The 25,109-nt window shown below is 43.2% G+C and overlaps 2 protein-coding genes across 36 annotated transcripts in view; one reads left to right on the top strand and one right to left on the bottom strand.

Annotated features, from left to right (window-relative positions):
• The window catches only part of LOC119022591 (rhodopsin), a 71,925-nt gene that overhangs the window by 19,889 nt on the left and 26,927 nt on the right, over positions 1-25,109 (bottom strand). For 2 of the 22 annotated variants that reach the window (XR_005075994.1, XR_005075995.1), the window contains exons 3-4: positions 10,975-11,084; positions 8,617-8,729 (exon numbers count right to left, since the gene is read on the bottom strand). The gene's annotated coding sequence lies outside the window, so the exon portion shown is untranslated. Of the gene's footprint in view, positions 1-2,212; positions 2,413-4,542; positions 4,672-5,078; positions 8,730-10,974; positions 11,085-20,999; positions 22,437-23,775; positions 23,905-25,109 lie in introns of those variants that run through there. The other 20 variants (XR_005075987.1, XR_005075984.1, XR_005075980.1 and 17 more) reach the window with 17 other exon arrangements.
• The window catches only part of LOC119022586 (membrane-associated guanylate kinase, WW and PDZ domain-containing protein 1-like), a 101,193-nt gene that overhangs the window by 69,231 nt on the left and 6,853 nt on the right, over positions 1-25,109 (top strand). For 12 of the 14 annotated variants that reach the window (XM_037103616.1, XM_037103615.1, XM_037103614.1 and 9 more), the window contains 10 exons: positions 1,809-1,931; positions 2,195-2,380; positions 4,245-4,856; positions 12,632-12,666; positions 15,483-15,738; positions 19,003-19,094; positions 20,321-20,516; positions 20,674-20,976; positions 23,565-23,768; positions 24,920-25,001. In XM_037103616.1, coding sequence (XP_036959511.1) covers positions 1,809-1,931; positions 2,195-2,380; positions 4,245-4,856; positions 12,632-12,666; positions 15,483-15,738; positions 19,003-19,094; positions 20,321-20,516; positions 20,674-20,976; positions 23,565-23,768; positions 24,920-25,001 — 2,089 coding nt within the window. The remainder of the gene's footprint in view (positions 1-1,808; positions 1,932-2,194; positions 2,381-4,244; positions 4,857-12,631; positions 12,667-15,482; positions 15,739-19,002; positions 19,095-20,320; positions 20,517-20,673; positions 20,977-23,564; positions 23,769-24,919; positions 25,002-25,109) is intronic. The other 2 variants (XM_037103620.1, XM_037103610.1) reach the window with 1 other exon arrangement.

The following is a 25,109-nucleotide window of genomic DNA, read 5'->3' as shown; positions in this document are numbered from 1 at the left end:
GTATTTTATCATTTAATTTTGCTTTGCAATGAAAAGACGAGGAAGGGATGAGGAAGCTGCAGCATCTGAGATGAACAGTTAATGGGGGCTATTAAAGTACTTTAAAACCCTCGGCGCCCCAGTTGCTGCAATATGCGTCACACGAAAACTGATCAACATATTTTTAGATTCAGTGTGACTTCTACTCTCAAAGGACGGTATCATGCTCCGTGTCCATCGCGGATAAACATCCATTAATCTGCTTTGAAATTCTCCCAAAAATATTCTCCTTATGAGGCCAGAACTTGCCTGAGAATCATCATGTTTTCAAGTTTCCTGCAGTATTAAAGTAATCCAGTGATAGTTGTGTGTGCATCCCTCGATACTTAGCAAACAGGAACTCCTCATAGCTAATTCGGCAGACTTTTTATAGAGCCAATTTGCGAAGAGTGAATAAAAACAGGGCTCAAGTTGTTGCCCTCAGCTTACTAACTGAATCCATGGGAATTTCACAGTTTGTAATTTGTGACACGATTTGTAATATATGGCCAGAATTTTAGTTTTAAACATGTAAAACATTATCAACAGAGAGTTGAAAGATGTCTATGTATGGTGTTGTGGAGATGATGGAGACTATAGTTAATATATTAACCAGCTAGCCCCAGCCCGTCCCATCTAATAATACCACAAGACGCGATAATCTAATAGCCTCTGTAGTTTTAGCTGCTAGATCAATGCCAGCTGGATGTGTAAAATACTATATACTTACCATTCTATTTTCCTACTAAAACAAGAGAAATACAACCATAAACATTCTGAATTCAAGTCTCTCTCTTTTACTGAGCTAAAACAAGCTTCATTTCCTCATTGATTCATCATAAAACACACATCATTCCAAACTTGACATTAACTAAATATAACAGTCTTGGTTTGTCTTTCCACAATCACCTCTGGGTTGGTCAAAATTAATCCTCAATTCACAGAGTAAGATGTTGAAAGTATTCTAGTTCTACACGCCGCTTTCACCCACTCTCTGCCGCTTCTCTCCCGCCGTTCGCCTCTCTCGTACCTGCCTGCCGTGTCTTGTCATCACTGAAGAGCTTCTGTAAATCACCTCTGTACTGTCTCCCCTGTTGTCAGACTGACCTCAGTCGGTCTTGGAGGCTGTGTTCAGTCTCACTTCGGTGCCCAGCCGTGTTCCTAGTCCAGACTAACTCTGGGGCCGCTGGCTCCACGGCTAACTGAGCCATGTGCCAATTAAATAACAGTAGCTAGCAAAAGCCAAGGATAGCTAGCAAAGAACTGCAGTTGTCAGTAAATCTGGGAATATGCTGTCCCATTTGTTTTTGGAGCTAGTTTCAAATTCTGGCCAAACTTCTACAAATTACACCTTTAAAGCCCTCTGAACATTTACAGAGTTGCTTGATTATATATGTAAGACAAAGGATTATGATAGGAGTGACTACATTCATAAATAGGCATTTCTTTCATGATGCATGATCGATATTTTTTGACAGCACTAAGCGTGAGATTGTCACTTATGTTTTGCAACACTATTGCTGAAATCAAACACACTTGAAAAAACACTGACACTGAGTATCTTCCTTTCAACATATAACAATGGTGGAAGCTGCTAAAATAAGCTTTACAAATTTACAATGGAGGAGAGTCAAATGGCAACATGTGTAAAATCAGCTTAAATATTTGCCCTGTGTCTGTATGTGTCTTGCTGTTAAGTGTTTATTCGTTTGCATGTGTGTGGCATGGAAATACATCTTTTGTGTGGAGCCCGTTTCCATTAATGTGCTTGTGTGATTGTGTCCGTGCAGAGTGGATAGAGGAGCACTCCTCAGCAGCAGCTCCGTTAGCAAACTATGCTCCAAACCACCTGGAGACCTACAGGGACCCGCAGGTCCCACCAACTCTACCTCCCGGCCCTGCAGGAGTCAAACGTAAATCTCCGTCTCTACTACTGCTTGATTTTTTTTCTTTCTGTCATGTCTCGTGATATCGGCCCAAGATATATCACAAGATACAACATAAGTGATCTGATTTGGATTTTGTTTATTAAAAAATGTTTTCTTTCTTGAAAGCTAAAGTATGATCCTGATCTTAGAGAAAAAATAACCACCATGTCTTAGACTATTTAGGAATGTTCAGTGTAGAATATGTGACTGGACACAAGGCTTAGAGTTGTTTCTCCGACACTCTGCAGGAGGAAAGCCTTTCTTCACGAGAAACCCAGCAGAGCTCAAAGGAACCTTCATCAACACAAAGCTGAAAAAGAGCCGTCGTGGCTTCGGCTTCACTGTGGTCGGAGGCGACGAGCCGGATGAGTTTCTACAGATCAAAAGTCTGGTGCTGGATGGGCCTGCAGCAGTGGATGGCAAGATGGAGACAGGTGCAGTACAGAACCACCATCCACAGGGGGCACTGTTTTCATATAACAACACACACACACACACACATCCACTTCTTGTGCTGCTTATTGGCCCAGTTCCAGAGTCCCCTCATATGCACTCAGTCTCCAGAAAGAGTCCATAAGGGCTCGGGGCTTTCCCACCGTGAATTCAGGAAGTGCATAAGGGCTCTCTGGATACATTTATAGGACCTTCATGCACATTTACCATACTGTAAGTCTGCAACTCTGCAGACCCTGCTTCAGGAAAAAAAACATTATGTAAAACGCTGATGTTGAAAAAGTAAAAAAAAAAAAAAAAAAGGGAACTGCACCAGAAAACATGCAGAAAACTTGATTATAAGCACACACTGCAAACCAGCACTCCATACTGTAAGTGTACTTGTTTGTCTTGAAACTGATTACCATTTATATTGATTTTTACCAACTATACGTTTTTGCTTATAAATAAAAAGCAAACAATCAACATTCCGTTCATTGATCTACATAAAGCCAGAAATATCTGCCACCTGCACTTCACTGTGCATAGAAATGTCTCTGTCCAGGTAATGTGATTTTACAAAGTGCTGTCCCAGCTCCTCCTACAGCGCTCGAAGCCCTCACACCCTCCTGAACTCACACAGTTATGGTGATGTCACAGGGGACGTCCATCAAAGGGGGAACTCCACCAATTTTACATATCAAAGAAAGTACTTCTGAAAATATGAAAAAAAAAAAATGTTATATTGAGTCTTTTGTGGCTCCAGAGGGAGCTGTGTGAAGTCTGATAAAATGCCTATAGTGATGTCATTTCAGGCCGAGTAGGGCAGGACCGAAGACTAATAAAAAAAAACTGGGGGTTGTGGAGTTAGAAAGAAGTGAGGTTACCAGACTTCTCAAGACTGCATGAGCCGCTACGAAAGTCCAAAGTCAGACCAAACCATCAGTAATGCAGGCGCCAGGTTCTGATGAGTATGCATAGAAAAGAAGAAGGCGGTATCTCTACCTCTGGCTATATCTTAAATCTATGAAGATGTTTTTATATCTGTGAGGGTCAGTGTTTAGTATGGGTGTCACGGCTTTGATTCTAACAGTTTAAATCAAAATAAGCTTCCATTTTCAGTTACTGAAATCAGGATCTGCAATTCTCTCTTATATTATAATGAATGGAGTGGAGAGTTGAAAAAAGATTGCATTTAAATAGAGACTCCAGCAGCAGAGGCAGAGAAATCATGACTTTTATTCCTTTTTATTTTTTCTCTCCACTCCGCCTACTTGTGCACGTCCAGAGAAAGAAAAAAAACACCAATGCACGAAGATGATCAACTGAATTGTGCAACAGCTGATGGTATCAGAGATCCTTTATTGATTAGTTTGTGATATGGTATATGAGATATTTTACCCATGGGGGAAGAACTAAACTGAACTTAACTGACAAATTTACCAGTGACTCTTTACTGATTTGTTTGGAAGGAGTGTAAACTTTAAAAAATATGTTTTCATGCAACACCATAGCATAGCTGCCCATAGTGAAAAAAGATGTTTGAGCTGAATATCAGATTGAATCATGACCCTAGAATCAAAAGTCAAATCGATTAATAGTTTTGAAGAACTGTGACAACCTTAGCGATCAGGCTTTGAGGGTGACATTAGAACTCGGCCATGCATCAAGATTACAGGGGGTTAAATCATATCCCAGCACACATTTTGTCAGCAGTGTTCCTGCTTCATTTCACACATCTAAAGAGTAATAACAAATAACACCTACAGTGTGAAAAAACCCGGATTTATTCACTTCAAACCCCAGTAAATAGCTGTTAACTGTGTAAATGATGGCATCACTAATGTGTCACTTTCCCTCGTGCAGGTGATGTGATAGTCAGTGTGAATGACACCATTGTGCTGGGCTACACCCACGCCCAGGTGGTGAAGATCTTCCAATCCATCCCCATCGGTTCCATGGTGGACCTGGCCTTATGCCGGGGCTACCCGCTGCCCTTTGACCCCGATGACCCTAACACCAGCCTGGTGACCTCAGTGGCGATTTTAGACAAGGAGCCTATCATCGTTAACGGACAGGAGACGTTTGATTCACCTTCCAACCAGGCCGGACCCGTAAACGGCATGAGGGAGCCGCGGTCTCACAGCCCCTCAGCTGACGTGACGTCTAACAGCTCACACGGCTACTCCAGTGATGTGGTCACACTGGCCTCGTCCATAGCCACCCAACCCGAGCTGATCACCATCCACATGGAGAAGGGCGACAAGGGATTCGGCTTCACCATTGCCGACAGCTTAACCGGAGGAGGGCAGAGGGTAAAGCAGATAGTGGACTATCCACGCTGCCGTGGTCTAAAGGAGGGAGATATTCTGATGGAGGTCAACAAGAGAAACGTCCAGAATATGAGCCACAATCAAGTGGTGGACCTACTGAGCAAATGTCCCCGAGGCAGTGAGGTCACCATGCTGGTTCAGAGAGGTATGTATTACATCTTGATGTCAAACATTTGTCAGCAGGGGCGGATAAACAGATGCAGGAAGTGAAGTTTTGACGTGAAAGGATATGTGATTAAGCGCACAAAAGAATGCCCTGTTGTCTGCAGAAGAGACAACAGCTTGAATAGTTGGCATGGAGAGAGTGACACAATGAGAAAGCAGGAGAGAAAAGTGAGGAAGAGAGTGGGCGACGGGATGAAAACGCTCGGGCTGGATGGGCTGAAACAAGGAGAGGCGCAGAGACGATGGGCTGAGTTAGCATGGCAGTCGATGAGCAGCTGAGTGTGGGAAGGAGTGGGAGGCTGGGTAAAGAGGCGAGATGGATGAATGAGAGGGGAGTGGAGGAGAAGCACATTAGGTCAGGGACTCGTATCTGCTATGAATACGGATGCTGCTGAATTGGGCCTCAGAGACTTTGTCACTGTCCACATTATGCTATCATCTTATTTCGTCCATGTGATAATTGTCACTGTGAAGGGTGTGACTTTATTTTGAAAATACTGTATCTGCAATCAACAAGTGAGAGTATTCTGTTGTCTTATATGTTTGTGCATTCTCTGGTTGCCACACATGCCACTGGAATGATGTTTTTCTCATTGATATGTCAAAACAAAACAAATTGTTTGCCTGAGTGTGAAGTATCCACGCTGACAATGAATGACGTTCGAGGTCCCTCATTTGTGTCTGGTCCTTATTGTTGTTAAATTGCAGTCTACGCCAGCTGACCCAGATCTCTATTAGCGGCAGGTTGGAATATGCACCCAACATCAATTATGCCCTCTAATGAGTTGACCTTGTGCACTGCTGCTGGAATAACACTCCTTATTGTGTTAAATGTCAGCATCGTTATGGGCCTGTGACAGTGTGTCTCGGCAGAGAGAGAGAATGATATGGATACGGGGCAGTATTCCTGCTACCAGAGCATAGAGGGAGATGTACAAATAGAGCAAGAGCAAGACAGAGAGGAAATAAAGGGGAGGATGAGTGCAATGGAGGCCACAGGAAGTCACTGGGGCAGGCTGACAACGGCACAGATCATCTCTTTTAGCTTTGACACCAGCCTGTCATCATTATGAGGTCAGGTGAATGGCCAACTGATGAGAAAAACTACAGAAACTACATAAACACACAGGCAGCCAGGAGTCAATATTTAGATTACCGTCACTGCTGTCTTAATAGTTAGATGTAGTATTGCTTGGAATTCGAAAAGTAGGCTTTCATTTTACATTTCTAAAATGTTAAATGTCCTCCAAACACCAGTGGCTGTATGATTATCTAGCTGACAGAAAATTCTAAATGGGCAGGATTATGGTTTAAATGGAAAAAATTGTCTGATCAAAGAAAAAGTAAAGAAGTGTAAGCAAGCTTTCAGCAACAGCAGACAACTGACTCACTGTATTAAGGTTTGATACACAGCCCTTAGATGTGGATCTGGTATAAAAGATGCAAATGCAAAATGGGAGAGGAGTCTGATGTAATATGCTTTATAATTTGCTGAGATGTCGAGTTCACATTTTGCGATTTTGGAGATGACAGCTGACAGTCCCGAGCAAAATGTGGTAAAATCTCTGGTCGTCTGTCTACTATGGGACATTATTTCAGAAAGGACTGTGTGCAGCGGTTATCTGTGACATTGAATTGTGACACGTAGAACAAATATTAAGATTCCAACTTATCAATTAAGAAGATCTGCTTCTTTTTCATCTAATATCTTTGTACAGTGAATGTCTCCCTTCATGTCTGTGTGTCTAATGGACCATTAGGCACACAAAAAAAGCGATTTGAAGACATGACCTTGCTTTCTGGGGGATTGTGATGGACAGTTTTATTATTTGCAGACATATTTAACTTTTCTACCATTCAGTTTATCCTGGCTCGATTTGAGGGTCTAAGGACGAAGGACGGAGGATGTAGTTCAAAGACTGTGATTTTGATTTTTTTTAATTTACTTGATCAATCCTATACTAGACATCACAGATTAATCAACCCACAAAATAATAGCTAGTTGCAGCTGCACTCGACAATAACAGTTCTTGCGTGCTCTGCTTTCTGTCTGAGAATGATGCGGTGACCTTTCAAGTGATCGCTTGCAGCTAGCGCATAATCATTCACAAACAACAATTATGGGAGCTACGAGGAGCAAGGTAAAGCAGATAAGAAGAGAGCGAGTTGAGGATGAGAAATAGGAGGACCAGGGATCATGTTTTGAGAAAGTGGAGGTGGAGGATTAGCGGAGAGAGTGTGAGATTTGCTGAACAGCACTGGAAGTTCAGCGAGGGGAGAGTGTACGAGGGGATTGGTTTTAGAGATGTAGGAGGAGAGGAGGAGGAGGAGGAGGAACAAGGTGGACTTCAGCTAGAGGAGAAGAAGCCTTAATCTGCTCATCTGTGACTCATCAATCTCCGCTGTCTGACTCAGAGTCAGCAGAGGCAGTTTTTAAAGGAGGGCTCACAGCACAAGGTCAAACAAACTGAACATCACACAAGGATTCTCCACAGGGATTGATTTCTCTCAAACACGACACTTGGCTTTCGTCTCCCCCAGCAACTGTTATTTTTCTGATTTCGTATCTAATTTGCAGAAGTGTCACAGAGGCTGTATTCATGCAAAATATTCGGTGTTATAGTCAATCTTTATAGACCAACTCACATTGTGTATTTACAATGACTTCCGGTTAGATCATGCGTCTGCTTACATACAATTTAATGCTGGTTTTTTTTCCATGATGTTATTTCAAGGTATATCCATCTCGTTCATCTAAAATGCATGTTTTATGCAAAGCTTGTCGCATTTCATTTACAGCAGTTTACTACTTTGAAGTGACTGTTTTTGTTAGCACGACATCAAAGTGAATCGGTCGGTGGCGCTGACAAAAATAAAGTAGCTTAAACTTCAAAGGTTCAAACTGAGTCGTCTGCGTAGAAAAGAAAAATATCTCGTACCTGAAAAATAGAAAACAATGCCATGCAGGCACTCAAGCACTTTTAAACCAGGAAGGGAATATGTAAAAGTCATTTAAAAAAGCAAATCATTTAAAGAGTAAATATCTTTCAACCACTAGGTCTTCATCGGGGCTCCAAACAAGAAAACAACACGGTGTGGCTACACCTATTGTAGCAGCCAATAGGAGGAAGTCATTTGGTCTGATTCATTTTTGGGATTTAAGAGTGGATGCATCAAAATATCTTGGTCTCAGTGAATATACATATTTGACATGTTTCTGTATAAGATCCCGTCTTTATTCACAACCCGCTGTGTTATCCCCTGGATGTCTACTTTCAGCATTTAGTGTATATGTAAAATTTTCTTTCCCTGTGTCATTCCATCTTAGTTTATTTTTTTGTTTCATTCTTTTCAACCTGTTATGTTACGGAGCCATTGGTGTATCCACACCATGCAGATTAGAGCCTTGACTAAAAACATGTTGGCTTTTCCAGTGGTTTGTCTTTTATTGATCTACCCATTATACAAAAAGGCTTTTAAACATTTCCTTTCCTGTTCCATTTTCTTTTACTTGAAGGGCCTGGGTTGCCTTCTTGTTTTGGATAAGGAAAAAAAGAAAACATCTTTTGAAACACAACAACAGCTCAACAGTTCATCCCAGGAGGCAGCATTGCTCTGAACTGAGCAGTGTCAGTGTAGTTTGCTTGTGGCTAATCTCAGATACGTACACAGCTTCACAAGTAAAAAATTCAAATGTGTTTTGTCACAGAGCATTTGCAGAAGGCTGTGGTGCATGTTACCTTAATGCTCGATGCAATGGCAGAGCAGTGTGTCTGAAACGAACAGAGACACATTTTGGCGTCTGGAACTCGCAGCAAATGGTCTCTTCGTTTCGAGTCTGTGGTCGTCGAGCCTTGAGGAGAGGGGAGAAAGGCAACGTGTGATTTGCGAGATTGAAAAAAAGACAAGAGGTAGAACAGGTTGGTGTAGTAACGGAGGTAGTACCTGCTAAAGAACTGTGTGGTGAAAGTTGTTAAAAAGAAAAAAAGAAGCTTGACAAGCCAGATGGATGTTTTTTTAATTCATTGTAAACGGCTGCATCTAACAACACTTCACAAATGTGTGAAATGCAAGTGTGAAGGCGCAGGATCCATTTTTATCTTTCTGTAATTTTTGCAGTGCTCTTCACGATTATCTACCTGTTCAAACTATCTACTATCTAGTCTTGGAAATTGTATTAAACCAATAAAATTTTAAAGACAACATCTGGTGTGTTTTGACACACAGGATCTTCCCCTGTAAAGGAGGCCAGGCCAGCTATGACTCCCCCATCTTGTCTTCCCATCGTTGTTGCCATGACAATCGTGCACAGCGCTCCTGTCCCCGGAGAGACGGAGAGAAAGAAGAGAGAAAATGAAAAGACAGAGAGAAGGGATATAAAATGTAGAGGAAATTAAGGTACAGGAATGAAATATGATGGTAGCAGACGAGGAGGAGGAGGAGTGGGACAATGTAATTTAGAGTAGATGAAGAGGACTTGCGGATAATAGGACAATCTTAGAAGTAGAACGAGGACAAATGTTTATGGGTTCAGCTCAACAAAAGAGAACATTACTCATGTTGCACACCGTCTAACAATATATGTAGAAAATGTGGAGGAAGGGCCATTCTCTCGCTGTGTGGGCTCTGCAAAGACCCACCAAGGCCACAGCTTCCACAGCATATTGAAACAGTGGGCCACTCATCACGCTGCGTATTCAGCTTGTAAAAGCTCGTGCTTTTTCAGAGCTGTTGCTCCAGGATGAAAAAAAAAAATAAAAAATCCCCCCGTCGCACACATATACACTTTTGAAGCCACGCAAGCAAGCCAACCTCACATTGTTCTTTATTTCACTGAGCAGGAGACTGAAAAATATTCAATCTCAAAAACTCAATCTCTGTGTGAGAAGTTTCTTTTTTGAAAGCCTTGAAGGACATTTTTTGAAAGCTAATCAAGACAAAGCACTGCCTGACCCATTTCTTTATCACCAGCACACACACATTTTAGAGGCTACTAAACAGAAAAAACTAAAGCTCTTATTGCCAGTTGATAATATGAACATGTCTTTAAGGCTTCCTGTTTTTAGTAATTCCCTCATGAGCACATTTCTGTGTAATTCTGATAGATATTATAGTCATAATTCACTGTCTGCTGTAAAAGAAGTAAATGAGCCTCCACCAACACTGATGCTTAGAGCCAGTTAAGGTCACCAAACAACTGACGGCACTCGCTTTCACTCCCAATTTGTTTACTTCCCGTCTCATTTGAATGATAATGGACACAGTCTTAATCATTCCGGAAGAAGGTTGCCTCGGATATAATAAAATCAGACCTCTATATTAAGCCAATCTTGCATCCTCAGTGATCAACTCAGTCTTTTTAAATCCAGCAGAGTTCTGTTGTGGAGTACTGAGCGCAGCTTTACCATCATTCAGCAGCTTCAGCAAAGTAAAAAATATCAGGATTATGGCTCAGGAGCATAATGTAAATGCTCTGTGTGTCTGTGTGTACCTGCATTCTCTTCAATGTCCGTGTGCTGTGCATAAATAAAAGCTCACCTTCTTTCATATCCGACCGTGCTGGCAGTACATCTGAACGGCATGCATGAATTCATGGATGCCTCCACACAGTTGCGTGTGTGCAGGAACATGCGATTCCCATATTTCTTTTTCGCCAAGCTTCAGCTGCTCATAAATGTTACATTCAGCCAGATTCAATCAGCTCTGAATCGCACGTATGCATCAGCATCACAATGCCAGTGGAAGTGTTAACGACTGCATCATGCATGAAGATGCGTTCACACCGTGCGGCATTTGTTTCAGCTGTTCTAGCTGACGCGGTGGATGAAATGTAGAGTGTGGGTCGAACTATGTCCATTCCCTTGAATCTTTATTCTCCTCCACTTCCAGGCCCATATTTATTAGCCATATGGCCGTAGTTAGATCCAATTTCTATACACTTGAAGGTAATCATGTCGACCTCGTTGCCAGTTTGAAGATTTTCAGAGGTTGTTTCAAAGTGGAAGCTTTTTATTGACCTTCTACACCGTGTAATTTAGGGCTCCTGGGTCATATAACCTGCTGTTGTAATGGAGAAACACTTATTATTGACATCTGACCTTCTCCTGTGTGTGTGTGTCATTCTGGGGTCAGACTCACACAAAACACACACCAACGTTCGTCAGCGGCCGAGATGTTCCAGTTGCTCAAGTAACTGGCACCCCATAATCTGAGGAAGAGGAGAGAGGGAGAGAGAGGGAGGGGAAAATAGCGAGGATAAATTATGAATCGTGTAGAGAGAGGGGCTTTGCAGCAACAGAGAGTTTTAACATTTAATGATTTTTTTGCCAATGCAGCAGAAAGAGGCTAAGATGGATGCTCGCATGTTATTGCATGTCTTTATGTCGTTCTATTTATAGTTCCAGTTGTGTTTTTTTCTCTCTGTGCACTCTTGATACCAGATGTTTGGTACACAATGACAGTGAATGGCTCTGTATTTGATCAAAGGTCTGGCATTAATGTAAATGGGCTGCCGCTCACTTCTCATATTTAACAAATTAGACTGCTGCGACTGCATACAGAACTACTTGATTGCCTTGGCAACTGCAACTCTACTCTGACTCATGTCATTCATGCCTTCATTTGTCTATTTTTATCTAAACATACTGAGCTGTATAGTAAGTCACAGGAAAAGAAGCATCGGGGAGGGAAAGGCGTTTTCTTGGAAAGCAGTGCGCAGGGTAAACAATCAAGTGAAATCTGAATAGGTTGGTGTTAATATGCTCGAGGTAGAGGAACCAACGTGATGAATCAAATGTTGGCGCTGTGATGGATGTGAAGATAAAGCGGTTGAAGTGGGAATCTAGATTATTCCCTACACTGGTATGCTGTGAATCCTCCTCCCCTGACGACCAGCTCCTAGTATTAATATTTCATTAGCACAAATGAGATTGATCTTCTTGGTGACTCTCTACAGTAAGTTAACTGGTGTGAGAGAAAGAGAGAGAGAGACAGAGAGAGAGAGAGAGAGAGAGATCGAGGCAGACAGAGTGAGAACAAGTCATGTTGCATGGAGGATGAGGAAGGGGAGGGAAAAAAGGAAGAAAGAGGCAGAGAGAGAAGATCAGCCTCTCAATGTAAGCCTTGAGCAAAGCAGAGGGAGTGGAGAGGAGAGGAAACAGCTCTGTAGTTGCTCAGAAGATGTGCATAGTAAGGCAGAAGCTCAGGCTTTCCTTTGATATGACGCTTGAGCTGCTGAGCTCCGTTCTCAGTGGGTAATAGTTGAGATTCTGCTGGAGAGCTCATGGTTAGAGACAGCTGGCAAGCGGACTAGAAGGAGGGGGTCCAGGGCTGCTTGTGGGGACCTGTAGCTCGGACCGGCAGTCCGGAGCCGCTGCAGCATAAGTCAGCCTGTGTAATGCAGATAGATCAGTTGCTCCTCTTCTAATAGCACGGGTGAGAGCGCCGAGTGGAGCGGGATACAGCACAGGGGGGAGGAGATCACTTGGATTAGCAAGCAGCCTAGCGCAGTGTGTTGCTCAGAGAGAGAAAGCAACAGAGAGGAGGAGGAAGAGGAGGAGGAGAAGGAGGAGGAGAGAGAGAGAGTGAGAGAGAGAGACAGCTGGGCCAGTTGCGCTCTGCTCTGCAGCAGGAACCAGGGTCCATTCATTCGTCCTGGGGAGTTTTTTTTTTTTTTTTTTTTTTTATCAGAGGGGACAAGGGAAGAGCACAGCAGGTCATTAATGCTCTCTCTGTCTCTCTGCCGATGTTTTGCAGGAGTGGTGCCAGCCAAGAGGAGTCCAAAGCTGGTGGTGAGTACTCTTTTGTGTGTGTGCATGTTTTCTCTGCTGAGTGAACGGAGCGCTATTTAAAGACCAAAAGAAACAGAGATGTCATATCAAACTCCTGCTCTACGGTTGTGCATCCCGAGCTTCATACATCTTCACGTTTTATCTGCTGCCACCATTTCTCTTCACTTCTGTCTCACTCTGCCACTTTGACTGTTTTTTTTATTGTTGTTCTCTTGTTTTCCTGCCTCAGTGATGTCATTTCTCTTTGTTTTATCCTCCGTGTTTCTCTCTACATCCCTCCTCTCCTGCCACGCTGCCATCCTGTGACTGATTAAGCATAGCCTAGGCAGAACAGTGTAACAGTGACCAGCTGTTGGGGAGGGCAGACAGCCACAGCCAAGGGAAGAGGGGAGACATGCACGAGACAAAGATAGGAAAAATGGATGTGGATATGGGAAGGGAGGACCAGTGAGGAGATGGTTTGTCCCTCAACAGTGAATCACAATGATAGCCCACAGATACAGAGGCTAACAGAGAGGGAGAAGGGGGCAATGACGAGAGAGTGAGCTGGAAACAAAGCAGAGGGGGATTGGGGAAGCTGGAGGAGAGATTGCAACAGATTGCAATGTGACTCGTAGTTGTGATGGATAAGAGAGGAAGGGGAAAGAGGGTAAAAAGAGGCAGAAAGACCAGCTGTGTGGACGAGGGTCCCTGAAGGGACAGTGCAGTTATTCGGGAGTTTAAAAAGCAAACGCCTCCCCATTTTTACGACTTATCTCTACCTGATAAAAAAAAATCAATGCAACCTCAGAAAAGATGCCCCTGCAGCTTTAAATTACTGTCACCCTAATTCACCCCTGGAGAGCTGTCGAGTTATAGCAGAATGGTGTTTCCTCCGGACAAGCTCACCCAAGGTCAGTGATGGGTTCAATTCCCACCACTTGAATAGAAGAAAACGTCGGCCAGCCTCCCTCGACTGACATTTAAAACCCTCCCCTCAGCTGACTGGATGTTAGAATTAGGATTAGTTTGAAATGGTTTCAGTCTGGGCTGTGGGTGTTACCTATTCAGGTCACATGGCACAGAGGATGGAGGAGAGATGGGAGCTGTAAGGGGGTCGGGTGGGACCAATAGTGGCACTGCCTGACTGTCACTTTGGATTAGTTTTCCAGTGAGGAAAAGCCACTTTTCCCCCCTCTGTGTTATGTCAGTGAAATGTCACGCTGCATGCGACGTCGTGTCAGCCCAGAACAACCATTTTGCCTCCAGTTCAGAGTCTAAATAAATGCTCACAGTAAACTCACATATGCGATAGAGACTGTGCTGTCTCAGCACATTAAGCAAGTCTCAAGTGATCAAATACGAAGTCAATTTTGCATGGCTGTTGTCCCCATTAGGAAGCATTGCTGAAAAATCTGACCCTCATCTCGTACAGTGTGATGAGGGAGAGACTGTGCCGTGGCTTTTCTACCATTTAATGCACTTGTTTATTATTCATATCAGATAAAAAATGATCCAGTTGTCATTTTGGCGCCTTTTCAGTGTCAGTAATTGCATTTTCTCTGGAAGGCTCATTCATCATAAAGCTGGAAAATGTTTTGTAATGTGCATCTGCACATGGTGACATGTACATGCTCTGGTTAGAGAATCAGAATACAAAGATTGCAGAAAACCATAAGGTGCCGAGCAGTACAATAACCTGCTGTAAAAAAAAAAAATAATGGTCGTATATGTTGTCTAAGCAGCTGTTCAGATCAGACACAGCCCTGTATTAAAACAATACAAGGAGGTTGGGTGGGCATGTGTTGCTAAAAGCACTAGTGAGAAAAAAATTAAATACAGTTTGAGTGACAGATCCAGAAATTTAAAGGCTCATCAGGTGCCAAAACAACCGGAAAAGTGAAAATCACAACAGCAGTCGTTCCATCATTTCTTGTGACAATCATTGAGAAAACAGCAGAAAAATGGTGTTCACATTACAAAGTAATCTACCAGGAATGTGCCCTTGCACGTACAACACCGAAACAGTTGGGACACTGTGCCAAACATGATACGTTTGCTATCCTTTCTGTCTCAATTGAGAACGCCATTTATCGGATGATGTTGCATTCATTGCAGCCAGGGAATGAAACTGTCTCCTGCCAAATGCAGCATTTATGTTGCCTGTAGGTAAAGGTAAAGCCATCATTATGGACATATTACTTAGGGAGTAAAGTTACACGAAGATGTGATATATTCCATATTTCTACCACCAGGTACCAGTTTACCATCCTAAAACAATCTACATAGATTTCAGAAGTGACAGGCCAAAAAAATTAGTGACCGAGTAGCAACAAAGCACTCACAGTACCTCTCTCCCATCCACCAACCTTCTTCTCTGCTGTTGAGATTTTACACATTAATGTTTTAATTGGGACCAACCTTGATTCTATGCACAACTTCCAAGCAAGGGACTCTGTGCAATAAACAAAGATTCATAAAAGGTAATATCTTTGTTCATTAAATTTCCCTCACATTTCCATCTGTCTTTGTCTCGCAACCATGGAAACCAAGTCATTTCTCCTCACACTCCAGCTAACGTTTTTACTAAGAGATGTTCTACTGCAATGTCTAAAAAAGATGACCTTGGACGCATTTTTCTACCGCTTTGTCCTCCATCAACACCTTTCTCCCTCATCTCTTCTCCCCTGTATCTCACTCTCATCACTGACTCACTTATCACTCTCACTTTTTTCTCCTTTCTCTGACCTCTACCTCCGTCTCCTGCTTATATCCACCCCCGTCCCTTTAATACGTACACCTCTCACTCTCTCTCTCTCTGTTTTCTGTCCACCCAGCATCAGTTAGAAAGGAAAGACAGCCAGAGCAGCTCCCAGCACAGCGTGTGCAGCCATCGCAGCACCCACACCGATTCTCCCAGCCACCCACCCTCTGTCATGCCCAGTGAGGCTGTGGCTCCCACTCCTGCTGCCCCCACCCAGCCTCTGCCAGGCCTGCCCCCTCAGGACCCTGCAGATGGCACCCTCACCCTGCAGAAGAAGCCAGACCCCTTTAAGATTTGGGCGCAGTCCAGGAGCATGTACGAGAGCCGATGTGAGTAGAACTCTAACTCATTTTTAGGAATTTTAAAGCTTTGCTGACTTTACAGTTTAAACAGCCGACGAGTTGTATTCCCAAGCTGTATGTTATCAACATTTAAACCTTCTGTTAGGAGGTCATCTAGCCAGAGACACTTGATTCCAGATTAAAAATAAAAATAAAAATCTTTTTCTTTGACATGTTTTATTTCTCCTGCTTTTCTGTAAAGCATTTTAAAAAATGATGGGAGGATTGTTAGTGTTTAATTTTGTCCAGTGTTACAGTTGGACCCTGGAAACATCTCTGAATGCTTTGTTTAGAGTGCACTCACGAATGTATTTCTTCAAACTGCAAAGCAAAGAATACAGTGTGTTCCCCACAGGGCCCATCTCTGTCTATGTGTGTTTGTGTCCACTAATGCATTTTTGTGTGTTTGCTAAACAACTGCGCGCTCACTGAGTCACAACTGATCCTGGTGACAAAAGGTGCCTCCAAGAGGGAAGTGTCCTTGAAAACACACAAGTGCTAGCTGATGAGTGGTTTGATCGCGTGTGTGAGTGTGTTTGCGTGTGTGTCGTTTTTCCTGCATATCATTCAGGGCGACCTTAGCCTTTTAAATCATGTTTAAAAACTGACCAAATTAACCTCAGCAGCAGCCAAACAGCTTTTCTTACGCCCTGTTCAGTCACGGTAAAACAGACAATCCAAAAGCCAAAACCGGAACACAAGAGAGTAGGCAGCCTCTCTGTGAGAATCCTCAATATCATTTGCAGTCAGGGCTTATTCTTACATTATTCATGGGGAAACACTGTAAGGGTGTCAAACCGCTTCTTTCTGTTTCTAACAGAGGAGTCTGCGAAAATAGAAAAGAATCCTCAAAATAGCGGGTTCACTCGATTGCTCTGGCTGAATTACATCTGTACAGACCTCCTGTACTTGAACTGTAGGTAATATTCAAAGGGAGAATAGATTGTATATGTCATCAAATACATCTCAGTGTTGTAAAACGACTATTTTGTGATTGTAGAGAGGTGGCAGGGCCGTCGTGTTAGCTTGTCTCATGTTGTGTTTGTTGCCAGCCAGACATGGACACGCCGTGTTTCGCAGCGCTGGTGGTTAATAATCACGGCTGCCTGTAGAATCTAGGACTGCTGCTGATTAAATATTAACTGGGCCCAGAGAGGGCTGCTTTAAGCTGCGGCTGATTGGTATATCTGTTTGATAACCCCTGAAGGAGCTGCAGCCCCTTTTTGAGTCGGCGGAGGGGGGGAAAGACGGGAGACACAATGAAACAAGAAAAAGAGAAGGAGACAAAGACAGAAAAAAGAGGCCCAGACTCTCTATCTTCAGTCTGTCATTGTCTACAAGTGTGTGATCTGTTTAAACTGTGATCGATCTTTTTTTGGTGAAAAGCATTAAATGTCCTTCCACTTACTTACTGTGCTACATACACTTACCAATAGAGTAATCCTAGCAAACTACATGTCCATGCTGATTTGACACATTTCTGTATTTCTTCTTTATAACAGAAAAACAATCTTCTCCTAGCTTTGTATCGCTGCAATTTTGGTAGTATAGAGACTCTTTCTTGGAATGAGTGAGGCGACTCGCATCGTCTGAAATAAGCTGTTCTCAGAAACATATTTCAGTGTAGTGTTTAGGGGCATCAGTGAAAGTTTGTGGACAGTATTGTTAAAATGGACGGTGAAAATACTCGAGGCAGTGCTGACCAAATACTGACCACGGTTTTGAGCAAGGCACATTTTAATGTACTATTTAGCTGTGAAACAATATTATTTGCTACTACCCGGCCATATTGCTGTTTCCTTGTTTCAAAACAGTTGGGAGTGTTTATTTGTCCCATGCCGTGCAGTGCATTCTGGTCGTTCTCCAACTTTTGAGCAAAAGGGAATACCACAGCCCTTTTTCTCTGCCCATATAGCACCAATTTGAACATTTGTGTCTACCCAGTTCCTACTGGGTTTTTAGTGGTTGGGAACCCAATGCAAAGACAGACCGGTATAATGAAAGGGTCTTCTTTTCAGCAGTGAAATACCTCTTGGATTGACAAAGGCAGATTCCAAGGCAGCATGTGTTATGGCTAGTAGTATGGCAGATGTAGAGCCTGTGCCAACAAAATTCTTGTCAAAGTTCTGTGTTTAAATGGTGCAAAGTGAAAAGTATAGGCTATTTCAAGACTGGCATTTCAAGACTGGCATTAGAGGGCACTCAAAGATTGAGAAAAAAAAAGATTGCAATTTAAATCATGCATTGTGACTTCCTTTATATTGATTGTGGTATTATTTTTTGATCACCCCACCTATAGTTATTCATGTGCATGCTGCTTACACACCAGTTAACACATGCATCAATTGAGTGCAGAATATTTCAGTGGCAGGACAGTGTGACTGAAAGAGGAGCTTTTGGGAATTCTGCTCCCCTCGACATTACGGCAGTGTTATCTGTTTCACACAGCCTTACCTCTTTCTGTTAGTTTACACTGAGCTTTGATCACTCAGCGGAGGGTTAATTACAATTTTAGCCAAAGCAGTTAAACTTACACCAAGCACATAAACGGGGAAATCAGAGAGCTGGAGCTAATGGGTTCACTACTGGCCTAACGCGGCAGCCGTGTAGACAGCAGGCAGTGCATGGAGAAATGGCCTGTGCCGCCTGTACGGACTGGCCCTGTGGGCTGAACAGACTGACACCAAATTGCCTGTGTCCTCCTCCACAGTCTGCTCTGTCCATGGCAGGATGCAAATGTGCAAGGATCTGTGCATGTGTGTGCGTGTGTGATGGAAAGGAGGAGAAAAAAAAGCCAGAAAGTGAGGCTGTACATCCATGTGTGTGAGGGAGGTTCAGGTATAAATGGGGGCTAATAATAGGTATCGCCACTGAGTACCTTTTTCAGACTGCAGGTCTGTGAGTATGAGAAGGTCACAGCGTGAGACTTGGCAGCCTAGTTTGTTGTCCACACATGAGAACAAGGAGGCAGGGGAAGGAGCAGCTGTTGATCCTGCCTGCTCTCATTCTGACACTAATAGAAAACACCTTATTGATCAGTGAATATACAACTTGAGGTGGATTTTTGGTAATTGTAAAAAAAAAAAAAAAAAAAAGGGGGGACACACACATTGTTGATTAAGGCAACAAGCATTCAGAGAGTAGCCTACAAAGATGCTAATCAGGCAAGACTAAGTGGAGCCTGCAGGTCTTTGGCATATTAGGTGGTTGATCTTCATGGAGTCCTCTTACTGTTTCTCTTGTGTTTTTCAGTGCCAGACTGCCAGGAGCAGGACATCTTCCTTTGGCGGAAGGACACAGGCTTTGGCTTTCGTATCTTGGGAGGAAATGAACCCGGAGAGCCTGTAAGTAACCCTCTGCCTCTGAATCCCATCATAAGTTAATGAATTAAAACAGGGACACAATCATGTAATGCTCTCAATTTGAAATCTCTGAATGCTTTGTCCGTTTCTTAGAATGCCCCAGCTCAAAATATTTTTAGTTTTCTCTGTCTTTCCTCCTGCTTTTCTGCATTAGTCTGCCTTGAAACCAGAGTAGCTGAGAGTCGTAACACATCACTCTATCCGAAGCTGTTCGTCTCCGGAGGATCATATAGACAGCTTGTTAAGAGAGGCAAAGGCCTTATCCTCAATCCCTCTGGTTGTGCGCCATATATCTGTCTTTAAAGGAGGGTGCAAGAGGGAGAGTGGAGAGCAGATATTGAGGAATAGAGGGAAATATAATGGCAGCAGGCTTCAGGTCTACCCCACAGGAGTTGGTACTTGTTGTTCGTGCCAAAAAAAATGCTGGGTGGTAGTTTGTTGCTTGTTTCTGTCAGAGCTTTGTGTACACTCCCACACAGCTCCTACAGCACACAAGCTTCTCCATAGCCCCAGTAGGCTACACTGGCCTTCTTGGTTTCTCAGCCACAAACACCTTGAAGTGATGCAACAGTAGACTCTGACACGCTGTTATGTTCAACCATGGACATATAATGAGAACTGGATACTGCATCAGAGGCGGAGCCCTGCTCATTCCCATGAGAGCTGTTCAGTGGTGTATCAAGCCCAAAAAAAGTTTGACAGCCGAGTGTAAAATTACAAGTATGTTCTCCATAGACACTTCTGCCAGATGAGTCAGCTAACTCTCGGTTTAGCCCTCAGCTAGCCTGAATGGTGATAAAATATTTTGATAGTGCAGCTCTTCTCAACTTTCAAAATCTTATCAGGCCTAATAGATCAAATTCTGATGGTAAGGCCTTTCACAATGTAAGCTTACATTACAGCAAAAAGTCTTTTCGTGTGTCATTGTTATTACACAGTTTGGCCGCTACGTGAAATTGTCTGGCGCTCTTCCCGAGGGCTTGTGTTTAACAGATTAATTTAAATTAAGAAGGGGTTAAGTTGCAGTGACTCATTGCACTTTCTCTTGGCTGCTGGTTTAATTCACTGCAGCTTAATGACTCTTAATTATCCTCAGCACTGTATCATTATTATAAAGCTCCTCCGTTCAGTTGAATGAATTACAGCATCATTTAAACAAAAATCAGTAGTCCGTTACATCATGCATTTTGTGTGCTTGCCTTTCCCAGATCTACATAGGGCACATAGTGAAGTATGGGGCAGCAGATGAGGACGGGCGCCTGCGGTCGGGCGATGAGCTCATCTGTGTGGATGGCACGGCGGTGGTGGGCAAGTCTCACCAGCTGGTGGTGCAGCTGATGCAGCAAGCCGCCAAACAGGGCCATGTCAACCTGACTGTCAGACGCAAGAGCTCCGGATATGGAGGTGATGAGAGTTTAACATACCCGAGCATGTGTCACATTAATGTTATATAAACAGAATGAACACTGCTCGCTCTTCTGCACACAAACTATTTAAAACCTTGTAAAGGTGCGTGACATGAAGAGTCTAACCAATGTGCTTGCTTCCTCCTCATCCACAGTGTCAAAAGGGGAAGGTGACGTCCCCCCTTCACCAGCCTCCTCCCACCACAGCAGTACTCAGGCACCAAGCCTGACGGAAGGCAAGCGGACCCCTCAGGGGAGCCAGAACTCCCTCAACACCGTCAGCTCTGGCAGCGGATCTACCAGCGGTATAGGCAGCGGCGGTGGGGGTGGCAGTGGCAGCGCGGTGGTGCCCGCCTCCCTGCAGCCGTACGATGTGGAGATCCAGCGTGGAGAAAACGAGGGCTTTGGTTTCGTCATTGTGTCATCTGTTTCCAGGCCTGATGCCGGCACCACTTTTGGTAAGTAAGCTGACTGAGCCGGAGCTAGTTAAGACTGACAGGGACTTCTACTCTGTTTGACATCTGAATTTACTCTGTTTACCAAGCCGTTTGACTTTAAAGTGGGTCAATTTAGATTTTAATCAGACTCAACAGTTGGATCGTTTGGGCAATTGTAATCTTCGTCTAAAGTTAGAAACGTTTTTCTGAAGATCATTATTTTTTCTGTTGAATTTACTCTCTGACTGTGAGCAGGAGCACAAACAACTTCCAAAACAGAGCAATACTTGGATTTCAAAGCAGTATTCTTCAAAGGTTAATAGACGGCACTGACAGTAAAACTATTAAACTTTCATAGCGTCTCTGTAGGGTGCGCCAAGCTTTTAAGACCTTTTTAGTGCCAAACAGATTGAACTTGACACCTGTTTCACAACTGTACTGTCCAAAGTGTGAAAATACGGTGGAAAACCAGTAGAGATGATATGGCCAGGAATTATCATATTGTTTTTTTGTAATACATTCCAATAGTATCAAACAACATTTCTAATAATTATATTTTACTTAATGGAGGCTTGATTTTGCTAGCTGAAACCCCACAAAAAGACTGAACAGCATTCTGCATCTCAAGATACTGTGGAAACAACCCCACTTTAAATGTATAGGTGTCTCCTGACACCAACACTTTTAAAACTCAATTACGACTTGACTTTCATAAATTAAATAGAAGACTTTTTAATAGTGTTAAGTGTTTTTAGATTAAACTAAATGTCATTCTTTTTAAGCATTTTCCTGATAAAGAAATCACTTCATGTGCAACTCGCACTCAGGCTGGATCAGGCTTGCTCCGACTTTATCACCAGCACCATCATCATAGATTCATGCCTCACAGCTGCCCTCGCCAATTCATTCAGCATGTAATTGAAGTCCACTCAGCACACTCCATAGCTGTCTATACCATTTACGTATCACTGCAAAACAGCCTAATCGCATTTATTAAGGTTGCCCAGGCATTGATGAGGAATTGTAGATGTCCTCCTCGAACAAACTTGGTATTAACCTCCAACTGATGAATTGCCAACACCAATGTCACGCCAAGGTCTCTTGTATACTGAGCCATTATGATGATGTACTGTGGTGTGTCACAGGAAAAACACAAGAATGGATGAGACGTTAGCCACACTGACTGCCCAGGGAAAATTTCATTGATCCCAGGGGCTAATGGTGTTGCTCTGCAAAATGTGATGCAAGAATTAACGTGTTATTTATAGTGACATCGGTGACAGTGCTAGTCGACAACAACCTTGTCTACGCATCTTCTAGTCTTTTGATGTTCCTGTTTTTGCTTCTGCCTTGCTGTGCCTGCCTGTTCTATCGCATCACTATTCCTCTTGGGACATCAAGATGAATGGACTTTGTGCCTTCATGCGCTGATCTGGGATCATGCTGTAGCTTCCTGTGCTCACTCTCCTAATGGATTCCAACTATGTGGGACATGAGGTGAAATGTGACAGAGGGATGTGTGTTACTAAAAAAAAAAGAAATATACCCTGAGCATTCTTCCAGGAGTGCTGGATGTTTGTCACTCCTGGGAAGAACAAAGCTGCTTCAGCTCATGCAATCTCCAAAACATCATGGATACTAATTTTTATCTCCAGTCCAGCACTGCCCATCCCCCCTCTCATCCCCTACCACTGTGACCTGGGGTTGGTGCTGTGCTTAGTAGAATGGCTATTAAATCCTGCGCATATGCCACACCCTGTCATGTCCCACATCTCATTATTCAGATAGAGTGACAAGTGCATCCTTTAGTCACGACATTGGGAGGGTAGCTGCAAAGAAGGTGATGTAATAAATATGGATGATGCAAAAATACTGGATGGAAGGGGGAGCATAGGGAGGAGCAGAGAAAAAGGGAGTGCGACAGGGGGAGGGGGAGGAGAACCGGAGGAGGTCCCCTGGGTGTGTTCAAAGCTTCTGTGTAAACAAGATGTGCAGTGTGGAACACTGTCACTCAGGTGCAGCTCGTGTTGCTTGCAGTGCAATGACCACATGACTATTGCTTTGACTATGACTATGGACGACTTTTCTGTAGGAACCGGTCAAGATCCCACAGCTCAATTACGTGAATATCTTACAGTGCAGCAACAATTGTGTACTCACTGATCCTTGGCAGGGAGGTGTAGTCATGATCCTGTGACCAGTGTAGTGTGACCAGTGTAGGGATCCTGTAACAGTGGCTGTTAAGCATTTAACTACTTTAGGCTCTGACCAGTGGCATATCAACAGTCTATTTATTAGAAAGATAAAATGAAATAGGTGGCAGAGGCCATTTTGCATACATTGGTTTTAACATTATCTACTGTAATATTTGGCATACTAACTGCTACACGTTAGCTTGGGATGAACATTCAATTTTGGTGGATTGGGATGTGATGATTTTGATAATTAACCTTTCTTTTCATCTCTTTCTCTGTTTCCTTCCTGGCTTTCCACTTTTTTATTTTTTTAAATAAAATCTAAATCAACATATCCAATCAACACAATCAAATCATCACCATGCATCATTTCTAACACCCACAACACAACAAACATGTATGTAAATGCAAAAGCCGGAAATGCTTGTGTGGCCATGCCCCACAAAATAGGACGCATCATCGAGGGCAGCCCGGCGGACCGCTGCGGGAAGCTGAAAGTAGGGGACCGAATATTGGCTGTTAACTGCTGCTCCATCACCAACAAGTCACATTCGGACATCGTCAACCTGATCAAGGAAGCTGGGAACACCGTCTCGCTCAGGATCATACCGGGTGATGGTAAGGCTTTTGGCTCACAGCCCCTCACATGGTCGTTTCATAATGCAGCATGATGTGACTTATTCATGGATGTGGTGGGAAGGAAAGGGCACCGCTTCTCCATACAGGCAGGAGCTTTTTTCATCAGGGTGTGAACCTTGGTATATCAGAGATTGAGTCACTATGTAGGAGTAAGGCGAAGTTGCCCCCAGAAACTACAACAGTCTTCTTTCTCTTTTTATTTTCCCCTTACCATGTGCAAAATTTTGTCAGTTTGAAAGGATTAAAAACACTGCTTACATTTAATCAAGTGCTTCCTGCTAGTGTTAATCACTTCAGTTTAGTTTAGGAAAGGAATGAGAACTGCATAATATCGCAGTACAAGCAGTTTGAGACCCAAAGCTCCATATTTTGGTTATATATGTCAAGCACTGTAAAGGGAGCTTATTACTGGCTGAACCACTGGTCAACCAATGGAATCCCTGAGCAGAGCTCTGCTGTACTACCCTCGATCCACTATCCATTAATTAAGTTGGGAACAAACTCTCACACATTTCACTCACAGGCAAGTGTGTGTGCTTGAATATGGAAAAGTCTGATAGTAGCAATCATTACATGGCCTTATAATATGGGAATGATAGCATCCATACTGTGAAAGATGTATGAGTACAGAAAACTGTTAGGAGAGTTGACGATGAGGAGGTCATATTTCTTCAAGTAATGATTGGAGGGTGAGAAAGAATCCTGAGACAAATGAGTCAGGCTGATGTTCTTGCTAAACATGGACAGAACTGAACTCCTGCCAGTGCAAAGTAGTGTTAGTGTTGCTGGTGATGAAGTGGAATTAAAGACAGACAAGAAAAGGCAGTTGTCTTGTCCTGAAAAAGCAGATGAGTTATTTTTTCTCTTTACTGCTTTTTCTCTTCCGTGCAGTTGGGGCCAGTGTTGTCCATGAGCAAATGGCAAATGACAACATCACAGGCAGTTAGCATCAGGTCGAATAGAGTAGCCTGTGGGCGGTTTAGTGGATTCTTCTGGACAGCAACATTTTGTTCTCCTTGGAGTCATTTGAAAAACACGGCTGTTAGCCAATGCATTTAACAAAAGCAGTCACTTTATTTTAGTTTAGTTGTTTCTTTTCCCTAATTTATGATTCCTGTCTTTCCTTCCAGAATCTTCCAATGCTTCTCTGCTGACTAATGCAGAGAAGATAGCTACCATCACCACCACACATACACCTCACACAGAGCCCCGGTACGTGATGATGTATTTATTTTATAAATATGTATGAATGCAACTGCCTTTTATGAATGCCTTTAATACCACACAGTTTGTATTCATGTGGATTTCTGTGCTTTGAAG

Source organism: Acanthopagrus latus, chromosome 7, assembly GCF_904848185.1.
Source record: "Acanthopagrus latus isolate v.2019 chromosome 7, fAcaLat1.1, whole genome shotgun sequence".
Taxonomy (NCBI): domain Eukaryota; kingdom Metazoa; phylum Chordata; class Actinopteri; order Spariformes; family Sparidae; genus Acanthopagrus; species Acanthopagrus latus.
Note: the sequence above shows the minus strand (reverse complement) of the source record. Positions and strands in the feature narration are given on the sequence as shown.